Source organism: Lichenostomus cassidix, chromosome 29, assembly GCF_008360975.1.
Source record: "Lichenostomus cassidix isolate B80296 chromosome 29, HeHo_3.0, whole genome shotgun sequence".
NCBI classification, from domain to species: Eukaryota; Metazoa; Chordata; class Aves; order Passeriformes; family Meliphagidae; genus Lichenostomus; species Lichenostomus cassidix.
The window spans coordinates 1,672,627-1,699,783 of record NC_139509.1 but is presented as its reverse complement, the minus strand read 5'-3'; the positions used below and the strand labels follow the sequence as shown (position 1 = coordinate 1,699,783).

The 27,157-nt window shown below is 46.8% G+C and overlaps 2 protein-coding genes across 6 annotated transcripts; both read left to right on the top strand.

Moving 5' to 3' along the window:
* The first annotated feature begins 306 nt into the window (after positions 1-306).
* Positions 307-6,816, top strand: LOC146425830 (separin-like). The gene is made up of 4 exons (XM_085041260.1): positions 307-344; positions 2,142-2,225; positions 5,024-5,188; positions 6,592-6,816. The coding sequence occupies exons 2-4, from the start codon at positions 2,173-2,175 to the stop codon at positions 6,788-6,790; spliced, it is 417 nt and encodes a 138-aa protein (XP_084897386.1). The 5' UTR covers positions 307-344; positions 2,142-2,172; the 3' UTR covers positions 6,791-6,816.
* A 4,039-nt stretch (positions 6,817-10,855) lies between these two features.
* On the top strand, positions 10,856-26,284 carry PFDN5 (prefoldin subunit 5). 5 transcript variants are annotated; one of them, XM_085041253.1, is made up of 9 exons: positions 10,856-10,958; positions 13,600-13,702; positions 15,657-15,688; positions 17,609-17,683; positions 21,475-21,580; positions 24,768-24,847; positions 25,748-25,769; positions 25,888-26,177; positions 26,217-26,284. In XM_085041253.1, exons 1-6 carry the CDS (start codon positions 10,887-10,889, stop codon positions 24,845-24,847), a joined length of 468 nt encoding a protein of 155 aa, XP_084897379.1. In that variant the 5' UTR covers positions 10,856-10,886; the 3' UTR covers positions 25,748-25,769; positions 25,888-26,177; positions 26,217-26,284. The 5 variants fall into 5 exon arrangements, with proteins under 5 accessions (XP_084897379.1, XP_084897380.1, XP_084897381.1 ...); XM_085041254.1 differs by having other exon boundaries at positions 25,748-25,772; positions 25,931-26,177; XM_085041255.1 differs by lacking the exon at positions 25,748-25,769 and adding an exon at positions 25,585-25,659 and having other exon boundaries at positions 25,948-26,177.
* Positions 26,285-27,157: the final 873 nt, after the last annotated feature.

Here is a 27,157-nt window from a genome sequence, read left to right as displayed (position 1 = left end):
ATCATCCCAAAAATCACACAAAATCATCCCAAAAATCATCCCAAAACCCCCCAAAAATCCCCCAAAAATCGTCCCAAAAATCATCCCAAAAACCCCCAAAATCATCCCAAAAATCCCCCAAAATCATCCCAAAAATCATCCCAAAAATCATCCCAAATTCCCTGAGACCTGGGAGAGATTCCGGCCTTGGTTTGAGAGGTGAGACCCCAAAAATACCCCAAAAATCATCCCAAAAATCATCCAAAAATCATCCCAAAAATCATCCCAAAAATCATCCCAAAAATCCTCCAAATTCCCTGAGACCTGGGAGGGACTGAGGAGAGATTCCGGCCTTGGTTTGAGAGGTGAGACCCCAAAAATCCCAAAAACCCCAAAAATCATCCCAAAAATCATCCAAAAAACCTCCAAAAATCCTCCCAAAAATCCCCCAAAGATCCTCCCAAAAATCCTCCTAAAAACCTCCCAAAAATCCTCCCAAAATCCCCTAAAAATCCTCCCAAAAATCCCCCAAAATCCTCCCAAAAATCATCCAAAAATCCTCCCAAAAAACCTCAAAAAATCCCCCCAAAATACCTCAAAACCCTCCCAAAATTCCCCCCAAAATTCCCCCCAAAATCCCCCAAAAACACCCCAAATCCCCAAAAAATCATCCCAAAATCCCCCAAAAATCCTCCCAAAATCCTTCCAAAAATCTCCCAAAATCATCTCAAAAATCATCCCCAAAATCATCCCCAAAATCCTCCCAAAAATCCTCCCAAAAATCCTCCAAAAATCCTCCTCAGATTCCCTAGGATCCTAAAAATCCCCCTGGGACCCCAAAAATTCATCCTGGGGCTACAAAAATCCTACTTGGGATCCTCAAAATCCTCCCCAAAATCCCCCAAATTTCCCAATTTTCCCCCCTTTTTTTCCCCAAATTTCCCATTTTCCCCCCTTTTATCTCCCCATTTTCCCCTTTTTTCCCCCATTTCCCCCTTTTATTGCTTTTCCCCCCCTTTCCCCCTTTTCCCCTTTCCCCATTTTCCCCATTTTTCCCCATTTTCCCCAAATTTCCCATTTTCTCCCCGTTTTTCCCAATTTTCCCCATTTTTTCCCCATTTTTTCCCCAATTCCCCCAAAATTTCCCATTTTCCCCAATTTTTCCCATTTTCCCCCATTTTCATTGATCCAGGCTGGCAGGGAGTTTCGGGATCAATGCTGAACCAGGGAAGCTTCTGACCCCAAATCCTTCCCTTTCACCCCAAATTTGGGATCTCCACCCCATTTCCCCTATTTTTTTATCTCAATCCCAAATTTCCCCATTTTCCCATTTTTTCCCCCCAATTTTCCCTTTTTCCCCATTTTTCCCCATAATTTCCCCATTTTTCTCCTTTTTCCCCCAATTATCCCATTTTCCCCCAAATTCCCTATTTCCCAATTTCCCTTTCCTTTTCCCCTTTTTTCCCCATTTTCCCCATTTTTCTCTGTTTTCCCCAATTTCCAATTCCCAATTTTCTCATTTTTTTTATCTCCCCTTTCCCCCCATTTCCCCATTTTTCTCCCATTTATTTCCCAATTTCCAATTTTCCTGATTTTTCCCCTTTTCCATTTTTCCTGTTTTCCCCAACTTATTTTCATTTTTCTTTTTCCCATTTTCCCCTTTATTTTCCCCATTTTTTCCCCATTTCTTCCCCATTTCCCATTTTCCCCCAAATTTTCCCCCAAATTTTCCCAATTTTTCCCATTTTTCCCCAGGCTGGCAGGGAGTTTCGGGATCAATGCCAACCCGAGGAAGCTTCTGACCCCAAATCCTTCCCTTTCACCCCAAATTTGGGATCTCCACCCCATTTTCCCCTATTTTTTTATCTCAATCCCAAATTTCCCCATTTTCCCATTTTTTCCCCCCAATTTTCCCTTTTTTCCCCCATTTTTTCCTCCTTTTTTTCTCCTTTTTTCCCCATTTTCCCTTTTTTTCTCTTGTTTTTTCCCTGTTTTTTCTCCTATTTTTTCCCTGTTTTTCCCCCAAATTTCCCAATTTTTCCCAATTTTTCCCATTTTTCCCCCCTTTTTTTCCCCAAATATCCATTTTTCCCCCAATTTCCCCAAATTTCCCAATTTTTCCCAATTTCCCCCAAATTTTTCCCAATTTCCCCCATGTTCAGTGAGCCGGGCTGGCAGGGAGTTTCGGGGTCAATGCCAACCCCACAGCAGCTGCAGGAGGCACTGAGGGACAGAGATCTCTACATGTGAGACTTTGGGGTTTGTTTGGGATTTTATTTGGGGTTTATTTGGGGTTTGGGGTCAGTTTGGGGTTTATTTGGGATTTGGGGTCAGTTTGGGGTCTATTTGGGGTTTATTTGGGATCTGATTGGGGTTGGTTTGGAGGCGCTGATGGACAGAGATCTCTACATGTGAGACTTTTGGGGTTTATTTGGGGTTTATTTGGGATTTTGGGTCAGTTTGGAGTTTGATTTGGGGTTTGGGGTCAATTTGGGGCTTGATTTGGAAGCTCTGATGGACAGAGACCTCTACATGTGAGACCCTTTGGGATTTTATTTGGGATTTTTTTTGGGATTTCGGGTCAGTTTGGGGTTTGGGGTCCGTTTGGGGTTTTATTGGGGTTTGATTTAGTGTTTGGGGTTTGATTTGGGGTTGGTTTGGAGGCGCTGAGGGACAGAGACCTCTACATGTGAGGATTTGGGGTTTGGGGGTTTTTTGGGGTTTATTTGGGATTTGGGGTTTATTTGGGGTTGGATTTGGGGTTTGGTTTGCGATCTGATTGGGGATTGATTTGTAGTTGGATTTGGGGTTTGATTGCAGTTTGATTTGGGGTTTGATTTGGGATCAGTTTGGGGTTGGATTGGGTTGGATTTGGGGTTGGATTTTGGGGTTTGGTTTGGGATCAGTTTGGGGTTTTATTTGGGGTTTGATTTGGTTTGATTTGGAGGCCCTGATGGACAGAGATCTCTACATGTGAGACTTTCGGGGTCACTGGGATTTATTTGGGATTTTGGGTCAGTTTGGAGTTTGATTTGGGGTTTGGGGTCAGTTTGGAGTTTGATTAGGGGTTTATTTGGGATTTGGGGTCAGTTTGGGATTTTATTTGGGGTTTGGGGTTTGATTTGGGGTTTGATTGGAGTTTGATTTGGGGTTTGATTTAGGATTTGGGGTCCAGTTTAGGGTCAGATTTGGGGTTTTTTGGGGTTTGATTGGAGTTTTATTGGGGTTTGATTTGGGGTTCAGTTTGGGGTTTGGAGTCCAGTTTGGGATCAGGTTTGGGGTCTGATTGGAGCTCGGTTTGGGGTTGCTTTGGGGTTTGCTTTGGGGTTTGATTGGAGTTTATTGGGGTTTGGTTTGGGGGTGGATTTGGGGTTTGATTTGGAGTTTGGGGTTTGATTTAGGATTTGGGGTCCAGTTTAGGGTCACATTTGGGGTTTGATTTGGAAGCTCTGATGGACAGAGATCTCTACATGTGAGACCCTTTAGGATTTGGGGTTTATTTGGGATTTATTTGGGATTTGGCATCGGTTTGGGGTTTATTTGGGGTTTGATTTGGGGTTTGTTTGGGATTTGTTTGGGATTTATTTGGGGTTTATTTGGGGTTTGGGATTTGGGGTTTATTTGGGATTTGTTTGGGATTTATTTGGGATTTATTTGGGATTTGTTTGGGATTTGGGGTTTATTTGGGATTTGGCATCGGTTTGGGGTTTATTTGGGATTGATTTGGGGTTTATTTGGGGTTTATTTGGGGTTTGTTTGGGATTTATTTGGGATTTGTTTGGGATTTGTTTGGGATTTGGGGTTTATTTGGGATGTGGCTCATTTTGGGATTGGATTTGCGGTTTTGTTTGGGGTTTGGTTTGGGGTTGATTTGGAAGCTCTGAGGGACAGAGATCTCTACATGTGAGACTTTGGGGTTTATTTGGGGTTTATTTGGGATTTGGGGTTGATTTGGGATTTTATTTGGGATTTGGGGTTTATTTGGGATTTGGTTTGATTGGGGTTTGGTTTGGGGTTGGTTTGGGGTTGGTTTGGAGGCGCTGATGGACAGAGATCTCTACATGTGAGACTTTGGGGTTTTTTGGGGTTTATTTGGGGTTGATTTGGGATTTGGGGTTTATTTGGGGTTTGGTTTGATTTGGGATCTGATTGGGTTGGATTTGGGGTTTATTTGGGGTTCATTTGGAGGCTCTGATGGACAGAGATCTCTACATGTGAGACTTTTGGGGTTTTTTGGGATTTGATTTGAGATCTGAATTAGGATCCGATTTTGAGTTTTAATTAGGGTTGGATTTAGGATTTCATTTAGGATTTCATTAGGATTTTTGGGGTTCCCAGCTCTGCAGGTCACTCACAGGAGCCAAACTGCTGATGCTCAGAGTCTCTCCAGGCTGCTTTGGGGGTTTTTTTGGGGGTTTTTTTGGGAATTTTTTGGAATTTGATTTCTGATCACATTTAGGATTTAATTTAGGATTTATTTAGGATATTTTTGGGTTCCCAGCTATGCAGGGCACGGGGCAGGAGCCAAACTGCTGATGCTCAGAGTCTCTCCAGGCTGATTTGGTGGTTTTGGGGTTTTTTGGGGATTTTTTTGGGGTTTTTTGGGGATTTTTTTGGGGATTTTTTTCCAGCTCTGTTTTAGGATTCATTTAGGATTTCTTTGGGGTTTTTTTGGGTTCCCAGCTACGCAGGACATGGTGCAGGAGCCAGGCTGCTGATGCTCAGAGTCTCTCCAGGCTGATTTGGGATCTGATTTAGGATTTTTTGGGGGATTTTTTTGGGGATTTTTTGGGAATTTTTTGGGATTTGATTTCTGATCACATTTAGGATTTCTTTAGGATTAATTTAGGATATTTTTGGGTTCCCAGCTACGCAGGACATGGTGCAGGAGCCAGGCTGCTGGATGCTCAGAGTCTCTCCAGGCTGATTTGGGATCTGATTTGGGATTTTTTGGGGGATTTTTTTTGGGAATTTTTTGGGATTTGATTTCTGATCACATTTAGGATTTATTTAGGATTTCTTTAGGATTTTTTTGGGTTCCCAGCTACGCAGGGCACGGGGCAGGAGCCAGGCTGTTGGATGCTCAGAGTCTCTCCAGGCTGCAGTGCAGAGCTGTCGCTTTGCTCTTCGGTTGCTCCAGTGCAGCTTTGGCCCCAAGAGGAGATCTGGAACCTTCTGGAACTGTGCTCAGATACGTGCTGGCTGGCTGGTGAGAGTGGGATTTATTTGGGATTTATTTGGGGGATTTTTGGGATTTTTTTGGGATTTTTCTGATTTTTTTCTGATTTTTGGGATTTTTTGGATTTGATTTTGGGGATATTTTGGTTATTTGGATTTTGAGTTTTATTTATATTTTTTGGGGATTTTTTGGGATTTATTTTGGATTTTTTTGAGATTTTTTGGGGATTTTTTAAAAATTTTTTTGGGTTTGGGGGAGCTCTGAGTGATGAATTTTGGGGGAATTTGGGGTTCTGAGTCACCTGGAACCTTCTGGAACTGTGCTGAGATACGTGCTGGCTGGCTGGTGAGAGTGGGAACTTCTTGGGATTTATTTGGGTTTTTTTGGGATTTTTATGATTTTTTTCTGATTTTTTTTGGGATTTTTTGGGGATTTTTTTTGGGATTTTTTGGGGATTTTTGGGGGATTTATTTGATTTTTGGGATTTTTGGGATTTTTTGGGGATTCATGTGAGATTTTTTTTTTAAAAATTAAAAATTTGGGGGGGGATTTTTATTTTTTGGGGATTTTTTGGGGTTCTTTTGGGTTCTTTCTCACCCCATTTTCATGTCTCTCACCCCATTTTTTCCTTTTCTCTCCCCATTTTCCAGCCCCCTGGTTCTGGGGACTCTCTGGGATGTTTCACACCATTTTTGGGGTTTCTCTCTGTACATTTAGGGTTTCTCTCACCATTTTTGGTGTTTCTCACCCCATTTTTAGGGTTTCTCTCCGTACATTTAGTGTTTCTCTCACACATTTTTGGGGTTTCTCTCCCCATTTTTCATGTCTCTCACCCCATTTTTTTCATTTCTCTCCCCTATTTTCCAGCCCCCTGGTTCTGGGGACCCTCTGGGATCTCTCTCCCCATTTTTAGGGTTTCTCACCCCATTTTTCGTGTTTCTCACCCCATTTTTTCCTTTTCTCTCCCCCTTTTCCAGCCCCCTGGTTCTGGGCACTCTCTGGGATCTCTCTCTGTCCATTTGGGGTTTCTCTCCATACATTTAGGGTTTCTCACCCCATTTTTCATGTCTCTCACCCCATTTTCCATTTCTCTCCCCATTTTCCAGCCCCCTGGTTCTGGGGACTCTCTGGGATATCTCACCCCATTTTTAGGATCTCTCACACACATTTTTGGGGTTTCTCTCCCCATTTTTAGGATCTCTCACCCCATTTTTTTGGTGTTTCTCTCCCCATTTTTCATGTCTCTCACCCCATATTTTCCCTTTCTCTCCCCTTTTCCAGCCCCCTGGTCCTGGGGACTCTCTGGGATATCTCACACCATTTTTAGGGTTTCTCTCCCCATTTTTCATGTCTCTCACCCCATTTTTTTGGGGTTTCTCTCCCCATTTTCATGTCTCTCACCCCATTTTCTCCATTTCTCTCCCCTTTTCCAGCCCCCTGGTTCTGGGGACTCTCTGGGACGTCACAGACAAGGACCTGGACCGTTTGGCTCTGTCCCTGCTGCAGGGCTGGCTGCGAGCCCCAGGCAGCTCCCTGCTAGCCCAGCTGGCCCGAGCCCGGCTAGCCCCCCGCCTCCGATGGCTCATTGGGGCTTCTGTGGTGGGCTACGGGCTGCCAGTCTGCCTGCAGTAGGGCTTGGGGGGTCCCTGGGCAACTCTGGGGGCTGCCTTGGCACCTTTGGGGTCTCCTATTGTCACTTTTGGGGTCCCCATTGTCACTTTTGGGGACTCCATTGGTGCTTTTGGTCACCTTTAGGGTCTCCCTGGTCATTTTTGGGGCTCCCTTGGCACTTTTGGGGTCCCCATTGTCACCTTTGGGGTCTCCCTTGGTGTTTTTGGTCACCTTTGGGGTCTCCCTGTTGTCTGGGATGAAGATTTAGGGTCTCCCTGGTCATTTTTGGGGTCTCCCTTGGCACCTTTGGGGTCTCCTATTGTCGCTTTTGGGGTCTCCCTGTTGTCTGAGGTGAAGATTTGGGGTCCCCATTGTCACTTTTGGGGTCTCCCCTGGTGCTTTTGGTCACCTTTGGGGTCTCCCTGGTCATTTCTGGGGTCTCCCCCATTGTCTAGGATGAAGGTTTGGGGTTCCCTTTGTCATCTTTGGGGTCTCCCTGGTCATTTTTGGGGTCTGCTTGGCACCTTTGGGGTCTCCTTGGTGCTTTTGGGGTCTCCCTGTTGTCTGGGAGGAGGATTTGAGGTCCTTTTGTCACCTTTGGGGTCTCCTTGGCGCTTTTGGGGTTTCCCCATTGCCCACAGACTCTCTTGGGGTGAAGGTTTGGGGTCTCCCTGTTACTTTTGGGGTCTCCCCATTATCTGGAGGGAGAATTTGGGGTCCTTTTGTCACCTTTGGGGTCTCCCTGTCACCTTTGGGGTTTCACATTGCCCACAGCCTGCCCTGGGGTGAGCATTTGGGGTCCTTTTGGGGTCCTTTTGGGGTCCATTTGTCCCCTTTGGGGTCCCTTTGGGGTCCATTTGTCCCCTTTGGGGTCCTTTTGTCCCCTTTGGGGTCCTTTTGGGGTCCATTTGTCCCCTTTGGGGTCCATTTGGGGTCCTTTTGTCACCTTTTGGGGTCCTTTTGGGGTCCTTTTGTCACCTTTTGGGGTCCTTTTGTCACCTTTTGGGTTCCTCTTGGGGTCCATTTGTCACCTTTTGGGGTCCATTTGTCCCCTTTGGGGTCCATTTGTCCCCTTTGGGGTCCATTTGTCCCTTTTGGGGTCCTTTTGGGGTCCAATTGTCACCTTTTGGGGTCCATTTGTCCCCTGTGGGGTCCTTTTGTCACCTTTGGGGTCCCTTTGGGGCCCTTTTGTCCCCTTTTGGGGTCCTTTTGGGGTCCTTTTGTCACCTTTTGGGGTCCTTCTGGGGTCCTTTGGGGTCCTCTTGGGGTCCATTTGGGGTCCTTTTGTCACCTTTTGGGGTCCTTTTGGGGTCCATTTGTCCCCTTTGGGGTCCATTTGGGGTCCTTTCAGGGTCCATTTTGGGGTCCTTTTGGGGTCCCTGTTGTCCCCTTTGGGGTCCATTTGTCCCCTTTTGTCACCTTCGGGGTCCTTTTGGGGTCCCTGTTGTCCCCTTTGGGGTTCCCCTATTACTTTTGGGGTTTCCCCATCCCTTTGGGGTCCCTTTAGGGTTCCCCATTATTTTGGGGTCTCCATTCCCCTGTGACGATTTGGGGTGTTTGTAATTATCTGAATTTTAATTATTTCCCTTAATTTTAATTATTTCCTTAATTTTAATGAATTCTTTGCTTTTTATTTGCTTCTTTTACACAATAAAACTTCGCTTTTCAAACCCTGAGCCCCCCGAGTGTCTCTGGACCCCAAAAGGGGGATTTGGGATCCTTTTTGTGGGGTTGGGGCAATAAAAATCCCCTTTTATTTATTAAAAATCCCCTTTTATTCATTAGAAATCCTCTTTTATTTATTAGAAATTCTCTTTTATTTATTAGAAATCCTCTTTTATTGAGTTGGGAGCAATAAAAATCCCTTTTTATTGGGGTGGGGGCAATAAAAATCCCCTTTTATTTATTAGAAATCCTTTTATTTATTAGAAATTCTCTTTTATTTATTAGAAATTCTTTTATTTATTAGAAATTCTTTTATTTGTTAGAAATTCTTTTATTTATTAGAAATCCCCTTTTTATTCATTAGAAATCCTCTTTTATTTATTAAAAATCTATTTTTATTTATTAGAAATCCTCTTTTGTTTATTAGAAATTCTTTTATTTATTAGAAATTCTTTTCTTTATTAGAAATTCTCTTTTATTTATTAGAAATTATTTTATTCATTAGAAATTCTCTTTTGTTTATTAAAAATCCTCTTTTATTGAGTTGGGAGCAATAAAAATCCCTTTTTATTGGGGTGGGGGCAATAAAAATCCCCTTTATTCATTAGAAATTATTTTATTTATTAGAAATCCTCTTTTATTTATTAGAAATCCTTTTATTTATTAGAAATTCTCTTTTATTTATTAGAAATCCTCTTTTTATTTATTAGAAATTCTTTTATTTATTAGAAATTCTTTTATTTATTAGAAATCCTTTTATTTATTAGAAATTCTTATTTATTAGAAATTCTCTTTTATTTATTAGAAATTCTTTTATTTATTAGAAATTCTCTTTTATTTATTAGAAATTCTCTTTTATTCATTAGAAATTCTCTATTATTTATTAGAAATCCTCTTTTATTTATTAGAAATTCCTTTATTTATTAGAAATTCTCTTTTATTCATTAGAAATTCTTTTATTTATTAGAAATTCTCTTTTATTTATTAGAAATTCTTTTATTTATTAGAAATTCTTTTATTTATTAGAAATCCTCTTTTATTTATTAAAAATTCTCTTTTTATTTATTAGAAATTCTTTTATTTATTAGAAATTCTCTTATTTATTAGAAATCCTCTTTTATTTATTAGAAATTCTCTTTTTATTTATTAGAAATTCTCTTTTATTTATTGAAATTCTCTTTTATTTATTAGAAATTCTTTTATTTATTAAATTCTTTTATTTGTTAGAAATTCTTTATTTATTAGAAATCCCTTTTTATTTATTAGAAATTCCCTTTTATTTGTTAGAAATCCTCTTTTATTGGGTTGGGGCAACAGAAATCCCCTTTTATTAGGGTGGGGGGCAATAAAAATCCCCTTTTATCCATTAGAAATCCTCTTTTATTTATTAGAAATTGTTTTCTTTATTAGAAATTCTCTTTTATTTATTAGAAATCCTCTTTTATTTATTAGAAATTCTCTTATATTTATTAGAAATCCTTTTATTTATTAGAAATTCTCTTTTATTTATTAGAAATCCTCTTTTATTTATTAGAAATTCTCTATTTATTAGAAATTCTCTTTTATTTATTAGAAATTCTCTTTTATTTATTAGAAATTCTTTTATTTATTAGAAATTCTTTTATTTATTAGAAATTCTTTTCTTTATTAGAAATCCTTTTATTTATTAGAAATGCTCTTTTATTTATTAGAAATCCCCTTTTATTTATTAGAAATCCTTTTATTTATTAGAAATTCTCTTTTATTTATTAGAAATTCTCTTTTATTTATGAGAAATCCTCTTTTATTTATTGGAAATCCCTTTTTATTCATTAGAAATCCCCTTTTATTTATTAGAAATTCTCTTTTATTCATTAGAAATCCTCTTTTATTTATTAAAAATCCTCTTTTATCCGGTTGGGGACAATAAAAATCCCCTTTTTTTTGGGGTGGGGGGCAATAGAACCTCCTTTTATTTATTAGGAATTCTCTTTTATTGGGGTTGGTGGCAATAGAAATCCCTTTTATCCATTAGAAATCCCTTTTATCCATTAGAAATCCCCTTTTATCCATTAGAAATCCCCTTTTATCCATTAGAAATCCCTTTTATCCATTAGAAATCCCCTTTTATCCATTAGAAATCCTCTTTATTTATTAGAAATCCTCTTTTATTCATTACAAATCCCCTTTTTTTGGGGTTGGGGGCAATAAAAATCCCCTTTTTTTGGGGTTGGGGGGCAATAGAACCCCCCTAGTCCTCCCATCCGCTAGGCGGCGCCGTCACCGGTACCAGCGAGGTCCTCCAGCCGAGTCCTCCCAGCCGCTAGGCGGCGCTGTCACCGGTACAAGCAGTGTCTTCCCAGCTAAGTCCTCCCATCCGCCAGGCGGCGCTGTCGCCGCTCCCAGCAGTGTCTCCCAGCCGGGTCCTCCGCGCCGGCAGGGGGCGCTGTCACGCTGGGCGGGGCGCTCCAAGATGGCGCAGGCGGTGAGCGTGGGGGAGCTGGGGCTGCCGCAGCTGGAGCTGCTCAAGGGACAGCTGGAGCAGGTCAGCGGCTCCGGGCGGCTCGGCCAGGCGCTGAGGGGCGCTGGGGGGAGTGAGGGGTGCCGGGGGGAGCGGGGATGGAGCGGCTGAGAGGGCTGAGAGGGTCCTGTGGGGAGTCTGGGGCTGAGGGGATTTGGGGAGGGTCCTGAGGGGGAACTGGGGCTGGGAAGGGTCGTGAGGGGGTGCTGAGGGGATCCCGGGGCTGGGAAGGGTCGTGAGGGGGTGCTGAGGGGATCCCGGGGCTGGAGAGGGTCTCGAGGGGGTGCTGAGGGGATCTGGGGCTGGGAAGGGTCGTGAGGGCAATCTGGGGGTCTCAGGGGATTAAAGAAAGGTCCTGAGGGGGTTCCGGGGTTGGGAGGAGCCTCAGGAAGGGCCTGAGGGGGTCCTGAGGGGTTCTGGGGTCTCAGGGGAGCAAATGGGGGTCTTGAGGGGATCCTGAGGGGTCCCAGGGCTGAGGGATTTGGGGAAGTTCCTGAAGGGGTTTGGGGGCTGAGGGGGACCTGGGGTCTCAGGGATCAAAGCGGGGTCCTGAGGGGGTCTTGAGGGGTTTGGGGTCTCAGGGTTCCTGAGGGGGTCTGGGGGTCTCAGGGGATCAGTGGAGGGTCTCGAGGGGTTCTGGGGCTGGGGGCAGCCTGGGGGTCTCCAGGGAGAGTCCTGAGGGGGTCCCGGACCTGGGGAGGGTCCTGAGGGGTTTCTGGGGGTCTCAGGAGATTTAAAGAGGGTCCTGAGGGGGTCTTGAGGAGATCTGGGGGTCTCAGGGGGATCCTGAGGGGGTTCTGGGGCTGGTGAGGGTCGTGAGGGGCTCTGGGGGTCTCAGGGGATCAAAAGAGCAATCCTGAGGGGTTTCTGGGGGTCTCAGGAGGGTCCTGAGGGGGTCCTGAGCCTGGGGAGGCTCCTGAGGGGTTCTGGGGGTCTCAGGGAGTCTCAGGAGGGTCCTGAGGGGGTCCTGAGGGTTTGGGGCTGAGGGATTTGGGAGGGTCCTGAGGGGGTCCTGAGGGGTCCGGGTTGGGGGGCTCGGGAGGGTCCTGAGGGGGTCTGAGGTGGGGCTGGGGTCTCTGGGGATCAGTGGAGGGTCTCGAGGGGTTTCTGGGGGTTTCTGGGGGTGTCTGGGGGTCTCAGGAGGTCCTGAGGGGGTCTTGGGGCTGGGGAGGGTCCTGAGGGGTTCTGGGGGTCTCTGGGGTTTTAGAGGGTCAAGGGGGTCTGAGGGGATTGGGGGTCTCAGGGTCCAGGGGGTTCTGGGGAGGGTCTGGGGGTCTTGGGGGTCTCTGGGGATCAAAAGAGCAGCCTGAGGGGTCTGGGGGTCTCAGGAGTTTGGGGTCCTGAGGGGGTCGCTGGGCTGGGGAGGGTCTTGAGGGGTCTGGGGGCTCAGGAGGGTCCTGAGGGGGTCTTGGGGGTCTCAGGGGACAGAAAGAGCAATCCTGAGGGGGTTTGGGGGTCTCAGGGAGGGGTCCTGAGGGGGTTTGGGGGGTCTCAGGAGGGTCTGAGGGGGTTTGGGGTCTGAGGGGGCAGAAGGAGATCTGGGGGTCTCAGGGGTCTCAGGAGGTCCTGAGGGGGTTTGGGGGTCTCAGGGGGGTCCTGAGGGGGGTTTGGGGATTTCAGGTGGTTTCAGAAGATAAAAAGAGCAATCCTGAGGGGTTTCTGAGGGTCTCAGGGGATCAAAAGGGGGTCCTGAGGGGGGATTGGGGATCCTGAGGGGCTCTGGGGGTCTCAGGACAGTCTCTGGGGGTCTTAGGGGATCAAAAGAAGGTCCTGAGGGGCTCTGGGGTCACTTTCTGGGCAAAGGTCAGGACCCCTCCCCAATTTCGGGACCCCCAAAAAGCTCAGCTTTGCTCCTCATGCCTTTGGGGTCATTCCCGGTCCAAATTCCCAATTTTGGGGGTCTTGACCCCCATTCCCGACCCCAAATTCCCAATTTTTTGGGGTCCTGACCCCCCAAATCCCCTTTCCCCCTCCCCAAATTCCCAATTCTGGGGGTTTCCCCCCAATTCCAACCCTGAATTCCCACTTTTGGGGGTCCCCAGTCCCATCCCTAACCCCAAATTCCCAATTTTGGGGTCTCTCCCTCCAGTTCTTACCCCAAATTCCCAATTTTGGGGTCTTGACCCCCCCAAATCCCCTTTCCCCCTCCCCAGAGTCCCAATTTTGGGGGTCTCTCTCCCCCAATCCCAACCCCACATTCCCAATTTTGGGGGTCCCCAATCCCAAATTCCCAATTTTTGGGTGTCCTGACCCCAATTCCAACCCCAAATTCCCAATTTTGGGGGTCTCTCCCCCCCAATCCCCTTTTCCCTTCCCCAAATTCCCAATTTTGGGGTTTTCCCCCAATTTCTGACCCCAAATTCCCAATTTTTGGGGTCTTGACCCTCCCAAATCCCCTTTCTCCCTCCCCAAATTCCCAATTTTGGGGGTTTCTCACCCCAATCCCAACCCCAAATTCCCAATTTTTGGGGTCTCTCCCCAATTCTGACCCCAAATTCCCAATTTTTGGGGTCCCGACCTCTCAAATCCCCTTTCCCCCTCCCCAAATTCCCAATTTTTGGGGGTCCTGACCCCAATTCCAACCCCAAATTCCCAATTTTGGGGGTTTCCCTCCCATTTCTGACCCCAAATTCCCAATTTTGGGTCCCCAAACCCCAAATCCCAGGAGGTGGAGTTCCTCTCCTCGTCGCTGGCTCAGCTCAAGGTGGTGCAAACCAAGTTCCTGGAGGCCAAGGAGTGTCTGAATGTGCTCAACAAGGGAAACGAGGGTGAGACAGACCAAATTCATCCTAAAATCATCCCAAATTCACCCCAAAATCACCCCAAATTCACCCCAAATCCTGGGGGAACTGAAATCCGCCCCAAAATCTGGGGAGAACCCAAAATCCACCCTAAATTCACCCCAAATCCACCCCAAATCTGCCCCAAAATCACCCCAAATTCATCCCAAATCTGCCCCAAAATCATCCTAAATTCAGCCCAAATCTGCCCCAAAATCAGGGGGAACCCAAATCCACCCCAAAATCTGGGAGGAGACCCCAAATCCACCCCAAAATCTGGGGAGAAACCCAAAATCCACCCTAAATCCACCCCAAATCTGCCCCAAAATCACCCCAAAATCACCCCAAAAATTCATCCCAAATCCACCCCAAAATCTGGGAGGAGCCCCCAAATCCACCCCAAAATCACCCCAAAATTCATCCCAAATCTGCCCCAAAATCATCCTAAATTCAGCCCAAATCCATCCCAAAATCCTGGGGGAACCGAAATCTGCCCCAAAATCTGGGAGGAGTCCCCAAATCCACCCTAATTTCACCCCAAATTCAGCCCAAATCTGCCCCAAAATCAAGGGGGAACTGAAATCCACCCCAAATTGACCCCAAAATCACCCCAAATCCACCCCAAAATCCAAGGGGAACCAAAATTCAGCCCAAAATCTGAGTGAGACCCCAAATCCACCCTAAATCCACCCCAAAAATCTGGGGAGAACCCAAAATCCACCCTAAATTCACCCCAAATCTGCCCCAAATCCATCCCAAATTCACCCCAAAATCAGGGGGAACCGAAATCCACCCCAAAAGCTGGGAGGAGACCCCAAATCCACCCCAAAATCTGGGGAGAAACCCAAAATCCACCCTAAATCCACCCCAAATCTGCCCCAAAATCACCCCAAATTCATCCCAAATCTGCCCCAAAATCAGGGGGAACAGAAATCCACCCCAAAAGCTGGGAGGAGCCCCTAAATTCACCCCAAAATCACCCCAAAATTCATCCCAAATCTGCCCCAAAATCATCCTAAATTCATCCCAAATCTGACCCCAAAATCAGGGGGAACCGAAATCTGCCCCAAAATCTGGGAGGAGACCCCAAATCCACCCTAAATTCACCCCAAATTCAGCCCAAATCCACCCCAAAATCCAAGGGGAACCGAAATTCAGCCCAAAATCTGAGTGAGACCCCAAATCCACCCTAAATCCACCCCAAAAATCTGGAGAGAACCCAAAATCTACCCTAAATTCACCCCAAATCTGCCCCAAATCCATCCCAAATTCACCCCAAAATCAGGGGGAACCGAAATCCACCCCAAAAGCTGGGAGGAGTCCCCAAATCCACCCCAAATCTGCTCCAAAATCATCTCAAAATCACCCCGAAAATTCATCCCAAATCTGCTCCAAAATCAGGAGGAACCCAAATCCACCCCAAAATATGGGAGGAGTCCCTAAATTCACCCTAAATTCACCCCGAAATCACCCCAAATCTGCCCCAAAATCATCCTAAATTCATCCCAAATCCACCCCAAAATCTGGGAGGAGTCCCCAAATCCACCGTAAATTCACCCCAAAATTCTCCCCAAAATCCGGGGGATTCCCCAAATCCACCCCAAAATCTAGGGGGAACTGAAATCTACCCCAAATCTGCCCCAAATCCACCCCAAAAATCCAGGAGAAATCCCAAATCCTCCCCAAAATCTGGGGGAAAACCCAAAATCTGTGGGAGGACCTCAAATCCACCCCAAAATCCTCTCCAAAATCAGGAAGGTTCCCAAATCCTGAGCAGGAAATCCCAAATTTAAGTGGGAAAAAAAATCCCCAAAGGCCTGGGAGGGAAAATCCCAAAATCAGGGGTGATCCTGGGGCATGTTTGGGGGTTTTTTGGGGTTTTTTGGGGTTTTTTGGGGTTTTTTGGGGTTTCCAGCTCCCCTAAATCCCCATTTTTCCACAGGGAAAGATCTCCTGGTGCCTTTGACCAGCTCTGTATCCTTTTGCTGTCCTCAAAATCAACCAAAATCATCCCAAATCTCCTCAAAATACCCCCAAAATCACCCAAAATCAACCAAATCTCCCCAAAATCACCCCAAATCCCCTCAAAATCACCCCCAAACTGCCCAAAATCCCCCAAAATCTCCCAAAATCCACCCCTAAATCTCCCCAAATCCACCCAAAATCATCCAAAATCCCAAGATCTCCCCATATCCCTCAGAATCTCCCAAATCTCCCCAAAACCACCAAAGATCATCCCAAAATTACCCAAAATCACCCAAAGTCCCCCAAAATCACTGAAAATCATCCCAAATCTCCCAAATCCCTCCAAATCTCCCCAAAATCACCCAAAATCCCCCTAAAATCACCCCAAAATCTCCCAAAAATCACCCCAAAATCACTGAAAATCATCCCAAATCTCCCCAAAATGCCGCAAAATCACCCAAAATCCACACAATTCTCCCCAAAATCTTCTGAAAATCACCCCAAATCTCCCTAAAATCACCTCAAAATCTCCCCAAAATCACATCAAATTTGCCCAAAATCACCCCAAAACCTCCCAAAATCACAAAAAATCATCCCAAATCTCCCCAAAATCCCACAAAATCACCCCAAAATCCACATAATTCTCCCCAAAATCACGCAAAATCCACCCTAAGTCTCCCAAAATGCCCCCAAATCCCCCCAAAATCCTCCCAAATCTCTCCAAAATCACCCCAAATCAACCCAGAATCACCAAAAATCATCCCAATATCACCCAATAGCCCTCAAAATCACCCAAAATCCCTCTAAATCTCCACAAACTCACCCAAAACTCCCCAAAATCACCCCAAAACTGCCCCAAAACCACCCAAAATCCCCCCAAATCCCCCCAAAAATCTCCCCAAATCTCCCCAAAATCACCCCAAAACCTCCCAAAATCACTGAAAATCACCCCAAAACTGCTCAAAATCTCCCCAAGTCACCCCAAATTCTCCCCAAATCACCTCAAAATCACCCAAAATCCCTCCAAATCTCCCAAATCATCCCAAATCTCCCCAAAATCCTGCAAAATCACCCAAAATCCCTCCAAATTTCCCACAAAATCACCCCAAATCTCCCCAAAATCTCCTGAAAACCACCCCAAAATAGCCCAAAATCTCCCCAAATCACCCCAAATTCTCCCCAAATCTCCCCAAAATCACCCCAAAATCCCACATCACCCAAAATCCCCCAAAAATCACCCAAGTCTCCCCAAAATCACCCAAAACTCCCCAAAAATCACCCCAAAACTGCCCTAAATCCCCCAAAATCACCCCAAAATCACCCCAAATCTCCCTAAATCTCCCCAAAATCACCCCAAAATCACCCCAAATCACCCCAAAATCACCCCAAATCTCCCCAAATCACCCCAAATCTCCCCAAAATCCCCCCAAACCCCAAAAATCATCCCAAAATCACCCTAAATCACCCCAAAATCCCACAAACATCACCCAAAATCTCCCCCAAAATCAGCCAAATGCCCCCCAAAATCTCCCCAAATCACCCCAAATCTGCCCGAAATCACACCAAAACCTCCCAAAATCACTGAAAATCATCCCAAATCTCCCCAAAATCCCCGCAAATCTCCCCAAAATCTCCTGAAAATCACCCCAAAACTGCGCAAAATCACCCCAAGTCTCCCCGAAATCACCCCAAAATCCCACAAACATCACTCAAAATCCCCCCAAAAATCACCCAAATGCCCCCCAAATCTCTCCAAAATCCCACCCAAACCCCCCCAAAACCCTCCCAATCACTGAAAATCATCCCAAAATCACCCAAAATCCCACAAACATCACCCAAAATCCCCCCAAAAATCCCCCAAATCCCCCCAAAATCCCCCAGCCCCCCTGGCTGGGCTCAGCCCCCCAAATTTCCGTGACCCAACCCCAGATGTATGTTCCTGGGAAGCTGCAGGACGTGCAGACTGTGCTGGTGGACGTTGGCACCGGATACTACGTGGAGAAGGTGGGAAATTTGGGGGATTTTGGGGGTCCTGAGGGGGTTTGGGGTTCTTAAGGGGGTTTGGGGGAAGCATAGAGGGTTTGGAATCTCATTTTTCCCCCATTTCCCTCAATTTTCCCCTCATTTTTCTCTGATTTCCCATCCCAATTTTCCATTTTCTATCCCATTTCTCATCCCATTTCTCCATCCCATTTCCCATCCCAATTCCCTTTTTTTTTTTTTTCCAATTTCCCCTCATTTCCCTCTGGTTTCCCATCCCAATTTCCCATTTTCCACCCCATTTCTCCATCTTATTTTTCCACCCCATTTTTCCATCCCAATTTCCCATTTCCTACCCTATTTCCTCCCCATTTCTCCCCCATTTCCCACCCCATTTTCCCTTTTCCTATCCCAATTTCCTCAAATTTCCCATCCCATTTCCCATTTCAAATCCCATTTTTCCATCCCAATTCCTTATTTCCCATCCCAATTCCCCATTTCCCATCCCATTTCCTCCCCATTTCTCCCCCATTTCCCATCCCAATTCCCTCCAATTTCCCACCCCAATTCCCCATTTTCCACCCCATTTTCCATCCCATTTCCAATCCCAATTCCCTCCCATTTCCCCTTTATTTCCCTCTGATTTCCCATCCCAATTCCCCATTTCCCACCCCATTTCCCATCCCATTTCCCACTAATTTTCCCCATTTTTTTCCTTTTCCCAACCCATTTTTCCCCCATTTCCCCCTCATTTCCCTCCGATTTCCCATCCCAATTTCCCATTTTCTACCCCATTTCCCATCTCATTTCCCACCCTATTTCCTCCCCATTTCTCCCCCATTTCCCACCCCATTTTCCCTTTTCCCATCCCAATTCCCTCAAATTTCCCATCCCATTTCCCATCCCATTTCCCATCCCAATTCCCTATTTCCCATCCTATTTCCTCCCCATTTCCCATCCAATTTCCCCTCATTTCCCTCTGGTTTCCCATCCCAATTCCCCATTTCCCACCCCATTTCTCCCCCATTTCCCATCCCAATTCCCTCCAATTTCCCACCCCAATTTCCCATTTTCCACCCCATTTCTCCATCCCATTTCCCATCCCAATTCCCTCCCATTTCCCCTTTATTTCTCTCTGATTTCCCATCCCATTTCCCACCCTATTTCCCATCCTATTTCCTCCCCATTTCCCATCCAATTTCTCCCCCATTTCCAATCCCATTTCCCACCCTATTTCCTCCCCATTTCTCCCCCATTTCCCACCCCATTTTCCCTTTTCCCATCCCAATTTCCTCAAATTTCCCATCCCATTTCCCACCCCATTTCCCACCCCATTTCCCCATTTCCCATCCAATTTCTCCCCCATTTCCCCTTTATTTCCCTCTGGTTTCCCATCCCAATTTCCCATTTTCCACCCCATTTCTCCATCCTATTTTTCCACCCCATTTCTCCATCCCAATTCCCCATTTCCCATCCCATTTCCTCCCCATTTCTCCTCCATTTCCCATCCCATTTTCCCTTTTCCCATCCCAATTCCCTCAAATTTCCCACCCCATTTCCCATTTCAAATCCCATTTTCCCATCCCAATTCCTCATTTCCCATCCTATTTCCTCCCCATTTCCCATCCCATTTCTCCCCCATTTCCCCTCATTTCCCTCTGATTTCCCATCCCAATTCCCCATTTCCCACCCTTTTCCCCATTTTTCCCCCATTTCCCACTAATTTTCCCCATTTTTTGCCTTTCCCACCCCATTTTTCCCCATTTTCTGCCTTTCCCACCCCATTTTCCCTCATTTCCCCCCATTTTTTGCCATTCCCACTTTTCCCACTCCATTTTTCCCCAATTTCCCCCCTTTTTCTCCCTTCCCACCCCAATTTCCCCATTTTTCTCCCATTTCTCCCATTTTCCCCATTTTTTCCAATTTTCCTCATTCTACCCCATTTCCATTCTTCCCCATTTTCCCCATTTTCCCATAATTTTCCCCATTCCCACCCCATTTTCCCCCATTTTTCTTATTTTTTCCCCAATTTTCCTCCATTCCCACCCAATTTTTCCTACTTTTCCCCCATTTTCCCCATTCCCTCCCATTTCCCCCTTTTTCCCCATTTTTCCCCAATTTCCCAATTTCCTCATTTTTCCCATTTTTCCCAATTTTTCCCCATTTTTTAATTAATTTTTCTCAATTTTTAGTTTATTCCCATTTTCCCCATTTTCCCCCATTTTCCCCATTTTCCCCATTTTTCCCCATTTTTCCCAATTTTTCCCAATTTTTCCCAATTTTTCCCAATTTTCCCCAATTTTCCCATTTTTCCCCAATTTTATTAGTTTTTCCCATTTTTCCCCAATTTTCCCATTTTTCCCCAATTTCCCCATTTTCTCCCCATTTTCCCCATTCCCATCCCATTTTTTCCCCATTTTTTCCTATTTTCCCCCATTCCCACCCCATTTCTTTCCATTTTCCCATTTTCCCCCAATTTCTCTGCATTTCTCCCCATTTTTGCTCAATTTTCCTCCATTTTCTACCTTTCCCACCCCATTTTTCCCCATTTTCCCTCATTCCCTCCCCATTTTTTCCTCTTTTTCCCCCATTTCCCCCAATTTTTCCCCATTTTCTACCTTTCCCACCCCATTTTCCCCATTTTTTCCTGTTTTCCCTCATTCCCACCCCATTTTCCAACTTTTCCCACCCCATTTTTCCCAATTTTCCCCCATTTTCTCCCCATTTTCCCCATTTTTTCCCAATTTTCCCCCATTTTCTCCCCATTTTCCCCGATTTTCCCCATTCCCATCCCATTTTCCCCCTATTTTTTCCTATTTTCCCTCATTCCCACCCCATTTCTCTCCTTTTTCCCCCAATTTCTCCCCAATTTTCCCATTTTCCTCATTTTTCCCATTTTCCCCAATTTCCCCATTTTCCCCATTTTTTCCCAATTTTTCTCCATTTTCCCCAAATCCCATTTTTCTTATTTTTCCCCATTTTCCCCAATTTCCTCATTTTCCCCAATTTTCCCAATTTCCTCATTTTTCCCCATTTCTTCCCATTTTCCCCATTTTCATTCCCACCCCATTTTCCACAATTCTCCCCATTTTCCCCATTTCCATTTTTCCCCATTTCCCCCATTTTCCCCTATTTCCTCATTTTCCCCAATTTTCCCATTTTTCCCATTTTTCCTATTTTCCCTCATTCCCACCCCATTTCTCTCCTTTTTCCCCCAATTTCTCCCCATTTTTCAATTTTCTCCCCATTCCCCCAATTTTCCCCATTCCCATCCCATTTTTCCTATTTTCCTCATTCCCACCCCATTTCCCCCATTTTCCCAATTTCTCCCAATTTCCCCATTTTTCCCATTTTTCATTTTTCTTATTTTTTCAATTTTCCCATTCCCACCCAATTTCCCATTTTTCCCTATTTTCCCCAAATTTCTCCCCATTTCCATTTTTCCCCATTTCTTCCTTTTCCTCCTTTTTCCATTTTCCCCCATTTTCCCCTCTATTTTCCCCACCCCAATTTTCCCCATTCCCATCCCATTTTTTCCTATTTTCCCTCATTCCCACCCAATTTCTCCCCATTTTTCCCCCAATTTCTCCCCAATTTCCCCTGTTTTTCCCCCAATTTTCCCCCATTTTTCCCCATTTTCCCCATTTTCCCAATTTCTCCCCATTTCCTTTCCCAATTTTCCCATTTTCCCTTTTTTTTCCCACATTTTCCCCATTATTCCCATTATTTTCCCCATTTTCCCCAATTTCCCCATTTTTCCCCATTTTTCCCCATTTTTCCCCATTTCCCCCCAATTTCCCTGTTTCTCTCCCCAGTCTGCAGACGACGCTCGTGCCTTTTTCAAGCGGAAAATCGAATTTCTCACTCGTCAGATGGAGAAAATCCAACCAGCTCTGCAGGAGAAACACGCCATGAAGCAGGGTGGGACCCCAAAACATCCTAAAACATCCCAAAATACCCTAAAATGTCCCAAAACCGCCCCAAAATATCCCAAAATACCCTAAAATACCCCCAAAATACCCCTAAATATCCCAAAACAGACCCAAAACAGCCCAAAAATACCCCAAAACATCCCAAAATACACCTAAACATCCCCAAAATACCCTAAAATATCCCGAAACAACTCAAAATACCCCAAAATATCCCAAAACATCCCAAAATACTCCAAAATATTTCGAAATTTCCTAGATACACTAAACATCCCCCTAAATATCCCAAAATAGCTTAAAATACTTCCAAAAATACTCAAAAATACCTTTAAAATAGCCCGCCAAACAGTCCCAAACAAAACTGCCAAAACACCCCAAAATACCCCCAGATGTCCCAAATTGCCCCAAATTTGGGGGAAATTCCCTGATTTCAACCCAGATTTTTGGTCCCTCCCTGGTTTTGGGATCCTCCCTTTGCCTCCTCCCCAAATTTGGGGTCCCCAGAGCCCCAAAACAGCCCCCAGACCCCCTAAAATACCCCCAAACCCCCCAAACCCCCCAAATTTGGGATCCCCCTGACCCCATTCCCCTCCCAACCCCTCTCCATTTTAGGGTCTCCCTGCCCCCTCCCCAATTCAGGATCCCAAATTGTAATTTGGGGTCTGGGGGCTTTTTGGGGGAAGAATTTGGGGTCTGGGGGCTTTTTGGGGTTGTAATTTGGGGTTTGGGGGCTTTTTGGGGTTGTAATTTGGGGTCTGGGGGCTTTTTGGGGGGGAATTTGGGGTTTTGGAGGTAATTTGGGGCCTTGAGGGCTTTTTGGGATTTTAATTTTGGGTCTGGGGGCTTTTGGTGTTGAAATTTCGGGTTTGGGGGCTTTTGGGGGTTGAAATTCGGGGTCTGGGGGCTTTTTGGGATTTTAATTTGGGTCTGGGGGCTTTTTGGGGGAAGAATTTGGGGTCTGGGGGCTTTTTGGGGTTGTAATTTGGGGTCCTGGAAGCTTTTTGGGGGTAATTTGGGGTCTTTTTGGGGTTTTTTGGGGAATTTGGGATCTTTTTCGGGGGGAATTTGAAGTCTTCTTGGGGGTAGTTTGGGGTTTTGGGGTCTTTCCAGGGGGAATTTAGGGTCTTTTTGGGTTGTGATTTTGGGTCTGGGGGCTTTTTGGGGGAAGAATTTTGGGTCTGGGGGCTTTTTGGGGTTGTAATTTGGGGTCTTTTGGGGTTTTTGGGGAATTTGGGATCTTTTTCGGGGAGAATTTGAAGTTTTCTTGGGGGTAGTTTGGTGTTTTGGGGTCTTTTCGGGGAATTTGGGGTCTTTTTGGGGTTGTGATTTTGGGTCTGGGGGCTTTTCTGGGGAATTTGGGGTCTTTTTGGGGGAGATTTGGGGTCTGGGGGCTTTTAGGGGTTTTGGGGGGATTGGGGTCTTGGGGGCTTTTTGGGGTTATAATTTGGGTCTGGGGGCTTTTTGGGGTGAATTTGGGGTCTGGGGGCTTTCTGGGATTTTAATTTGGGTCTGGGGGCTTTTGGATTTTTGGGTCTGGGGGCTTTTGGGTTGTGATTTGGGTCTGGGGGTTTTTTGGGGGGTTGAAATTTTGGGTCTGGGGGCTTTTTGGGTTGTGATTTGGGGTGTTTTTGGGGGAATTCGGGGTCTTTTTGGGGTTGTGATTTGGGTCTGGGGGCTTTGGGGGTTGTAATTGGGGGCTTTTGGGGAATTCAGGGTTTTTTAGGGTTCTCATTTGGGTCTGGGGGCTCTTTTGGGGAATTTGGGGTCTTGGGGCTTCTTGGGGTTCTAATTTGGGGGCTTTTTGGGGTTGTAATTTGGGGTCTTTTCAGGGGGAATTTGGGGTCTTTTTGGGTTGAAATTTGGGGTCTGGGGGCTTTTAAGGCTCTTTTTGGGGGAATTTGGGGTCTTGAGGGCTTTTGGGGTTATAATTTTGGCTCTGGGGCTTTTGGGGTTATAATTTGGGTCTGGGGTTTTTTGGGATTTTAATTTGGGTCTGGGGGCTTTTGGGGGCTGTAATTTGGGAATCTTTTCAGGGGAATTTGGGGTCTTTGGGGGAATTTCAGGTCTGGGGGCTTTTGGGGTTGTAATTTGGGTCTGGGGGCTTTTGGGGGAGGAATTTGAGGTCTTTTGGGGTCTTGAGGGCTTTTTGGGGTTATAATTTGGGTCTGGGGGCTTTTGGGGGTTGAAATTTTGGGTCTGGGGGCTTTTAATTTGAGTCTGGGGGCTTTTTGGGGTTGTAATTTGGGGTCTTTTCAGGGAATTTGGAGTCTTTGGGGGTAATTTTGGGTCTGGGGGCTTTCTGGGGTTCTAATTTGGCTCTGGGGTTTTTTTTTGGGATTTTAATTTGGGTCTGGGGGCTTCAGGGGTTCTGATTTGGGTCTGGGGGCTCCTTGGGATTTTAATTTGGGTCTGGGGGCTCTTTGGGATTCTCATTTGGCTCGGGTTTTTTTGGGGATTTTAATTTGGGTCTGGAGTTTTTTTTGGGTTCTGATTTGGGTCTGGGGGCTTTTTGGGATTTTAATTTGGGGTCTTTTCAGGGGGGAATTTGGGGTCTGGGGTTTTTTGGGGTTATAATTTTGGGTCTGGGGGCTTTAGGGGTTCTGATTTGGGTCTGGGGGTTTTAGGGGTTGTAATTTGGGGTCTGGGGGCTCTTTGGGGTTGAAATTTGGGGTCTGGGGGCTTTTGTGGGTTGTAATCTGGTGGCTTTTTTGTGGAATTCAGGGGCTTTTTGGGGTTCTAATTTTGGGTCTGGGGGCTTCAGGGGTTGTAATTTTGGGTCTGGGGGCTTTTTGGGATTTTAATTTGCACCTGGGGGCTTTAAGGGTTCTAATTTGGGTCTGGGGGCTTTCTGGGGTTATAATTTGGCTCTGGGGCTTTTTTGGGGTTCTGATTTGGGTCTGGGGGCTTTTTGGAGGGGTATTTTGAGTCTGGGGGCTTTCTGGGGTTATAATTTGGGTCTGGGGGCTTTTAGGAGTTGTAATTTGGGGTCTTGGGGGCTTTTGGGGATTTTAATTTGGCTCTGGGGGCTTTAGGGGTTCTGATTTGGGTCTGGGGGCTCTTTGGGATTTTAATTTGGCTCTGGGGTTGTTTTTGGGGTTCTGATTTGGGTCTGGGGGCTCTTTGGGGTTCTGATTTGGGTCTGGGGGCTGTAGGGTAACTCCCCCTTTCCCTTTCCCCAGCTGTCCTGGAGATGATGACTCAGAAGCTTCAGCAGCTCACGGCGACTCAGGGGGTCCCGGCGGGGGGGGCCAAGGCCTAGACCCCTCCCCAAAATACCCTGGGGGGGCCAAGGCCTAGACCCCTCCCCAAATTAACCCAGGGGGCCAAGGCCTAGACCCCTCCCCAAATTACCCCTGGGGGGGTTCTGGGGTGCAGCCCCCTCCCCAAATTAACCCAGGGGGGATTCTGGGGTGCAGCCCCCTCCCCAAAATACCCCCGGGGGCCAAGGCCTAGCCCCCTCCCCAAATTAACCCGGGGGGCCAAGGCCTAGACCCCTCCCCAAATTACCCCGGGGGGGTTCTGGGGTGCAGCCCCCTCCCCAAATTAACCCAGGGGGCCAAGGCCTAGACCCCTCCCCAAATTACCCCTGGGGGGGTTCTGGGGTGCAGCCCCCTCCCCAAATTAACCCAGGGGGGATTCTGGGGTGCAGCCCCCTCCCCAAAATACCCCCGGGGAAGGCCTGCCCCCTCCAAATTAACCCGGGGGGCCAAGGCCTAGACCCCTCCCCAAATTACCCCGGGGGGGTTCTGGGGTGCAGCCCCCTCCCCAAATTAACCCAGGGGGCCAAGGCCTAGACCCCTCCCCAAATTAGCCTGAGGGGGTTCTTGGGGTGCAGCCCCCTCCCCAAGTTATCCTGGAAGGTTTTTTGGGGTGTAGCCCCCTCCCCAAATTAGCCCAGGGGGGTGTTGGGGTGCAGCCCCCTCCTCAAAATATGCTGGGATGCTCTGGGGTGCAGCCCCCTCCCCAAATTATCCTGGAAGGTTTTTTGGGGTGCAGCCCCCTCCCCAAAATATCCTGAGGGCTTTTTGGGGTGTAGCCCCCTCCCCAAAATATCCCTGGGGGGGTTTTGGGGTGCAGACCCCTCCCCAAAATATGCTGGGATGCTCTGGGGTGCAGACCCCTCCCCAAAATATTCTGGGGGGGGGGTTCTGGGGTGCAGCCCCCTCCCCAAATTATCCTGGAAGGTTTTTTGGGGTGCAGCCCCCTCCCCAAAACAGCCCTGGGAGGTTTGGGGTGCAGACCCCTCCCCAAATTACCCCGGGGGGGTTTTGGGGTGAAGCCCCCTCCCCAAAATATTCTGGGGGGGTTTTGGGGTGCAGCCCCCTCCCCAAAATATCCTGAGGGCTTTTTGGGGTGTAGCCCCCTCCCCAAATTACCCCGGGGGGTCTCTGGGGGTGCAGCCCCCTCCCCAAATTAGCCTGGGGGCCAAGGCCTAGCCCCTTCCCCAGAATATCCTGTGGGGCTTTTTGGGGTGAAGCCCCCTCCCCAAAATACCCCAGGGGCCTTTTTCGGGTGCAGCCCCCTCCCCAAAATAGCCTGAAAGCTCTGGGGGTGCAGCCCCCTCCCCAAAATATGCTGTGAGGTTTGGGGTGAATCCCCCTCCCCAAAATACCCCCTGGGATGCTCAGGGGGTGCAGCCCCCTCCCCAAAATCCCCGTTTTGTACATCCCTGGAATAAAGGAGAGGTGGCTACGAATGGGTCTGGGGGCTTTTTGGGGAAAATTTCGGGTCTGGGGGCTTTTTTGGGGGGTAATTTGGGGTCTGGGGGCTTTTTTGGGGTTGAAATTTGGGGTCTGGGGGCTTTTTTGGGGGTCTGGGGCTTTTAGGGGGCAGAATTTGGGGTCCTTTTCCCTGATTTTGGGGTCCCTCAAGCCCCCTCCCCTCAATTTTGGTTTTCTCTTTCAATTTTGGGTTTCCCGTTCAATTTTGGGGTCTTTTCTCCCAGTTTTGGGGTTTTTTCTCCCAATTTTGGGGTCTTTTCCCCTAATTTTGGGGTTTCCCATTCAATTTTGGGGTAATTTCCCCCAGTTTTGGGATTTCCCTTTCGATTTTGGGGTCATTTCCCCCAGTTTTGGGGTTTTTTCTCCCCATTTTGGGGTCATTTCCCCCAGTTTTGGGGTTTTTTCTCCCCATTTTGGGGTCTTTTCCCCCAATTTTGGGGTCATTTCCCCCAATTTTGGGTTTTCCCTCTCAATTTTGGGGTTTTTTCTCCCTATTTTGGGGTTTTTTCCCCCAATTTTGGGGTCCTCCCGACCCCTCCCCAATTTCGGGATTCCCCAAATCCCCTCCCCCTCTTTTCAGACCCTTTTTTCTCACCCCGAAATCCCCAAATTTTGGGTTTTTCCCCCAAATTCTCCTCCTCCTCCCCAAAAAACGACTCTCAGGTGCCCCAAAAACACAACTTTATTCACAGAGGGGTTTTGTCACCTCCTGTCCCCCTGAGGGTCCCCAGTGTCACCTCCTGTCCCCCTGAGGGTTTTTTGTCACCTCCTGTCCCCCTGAAGGTCCCCAATGTCACCTCCCCCCTCCCCTATTTACAGCCCTGCTGGTGGCACTGCCAGGGGACAGC

Excerpts from the sequence above, each read along its gene's own strand:
- LOC146425830 (XM_085041260.1), top strand. The coding sequence starts at position 2,173 with ATGCCAACCCCACAGCAGCTGCAGGAGGCACTGAGGGACAGAGATCTC. Across the intron at positions 2,226-5,023 it reads AGGGACAGAGATCTCTACAT|CTACGCAGGGCACGGGGCAG; the intron begins GTGAGACTTTGG and ends TTGGGTTCCCAG. Across the intron at positions 5,189-6,591 it reads AGATACGTGCTGGCTGGCTG|CCCCCTGGTTCTGGGGACTC; the intron begins GTGAGAGTGGGA and ends CCCCTTTTCCAG.
- PFDN5 (XM_085041256.1), top strand. The coding sequence starts at position 10,887 with ATGGCGCAGGCGGTGAGCGTGGGGGAGCTGGGGCTGCCGCAGCTGGAG. Across the intron at positions 10,959-13,599 it reads TCAAGGGACAGCTGGAGCAG|GAGGTGGAGTTCCTCTCCTC; the intron begins GTCAGCGGCTCC and ends CCCAAATCCCAG. Across the intron at positions 17,684-21,474 it reads CCGGATACTACGTGGAGAAG|TCTGCAGACGACGCTCGTGC; the intron begins GTGGGAAATTTG and ends TTCTCTCCCCAG.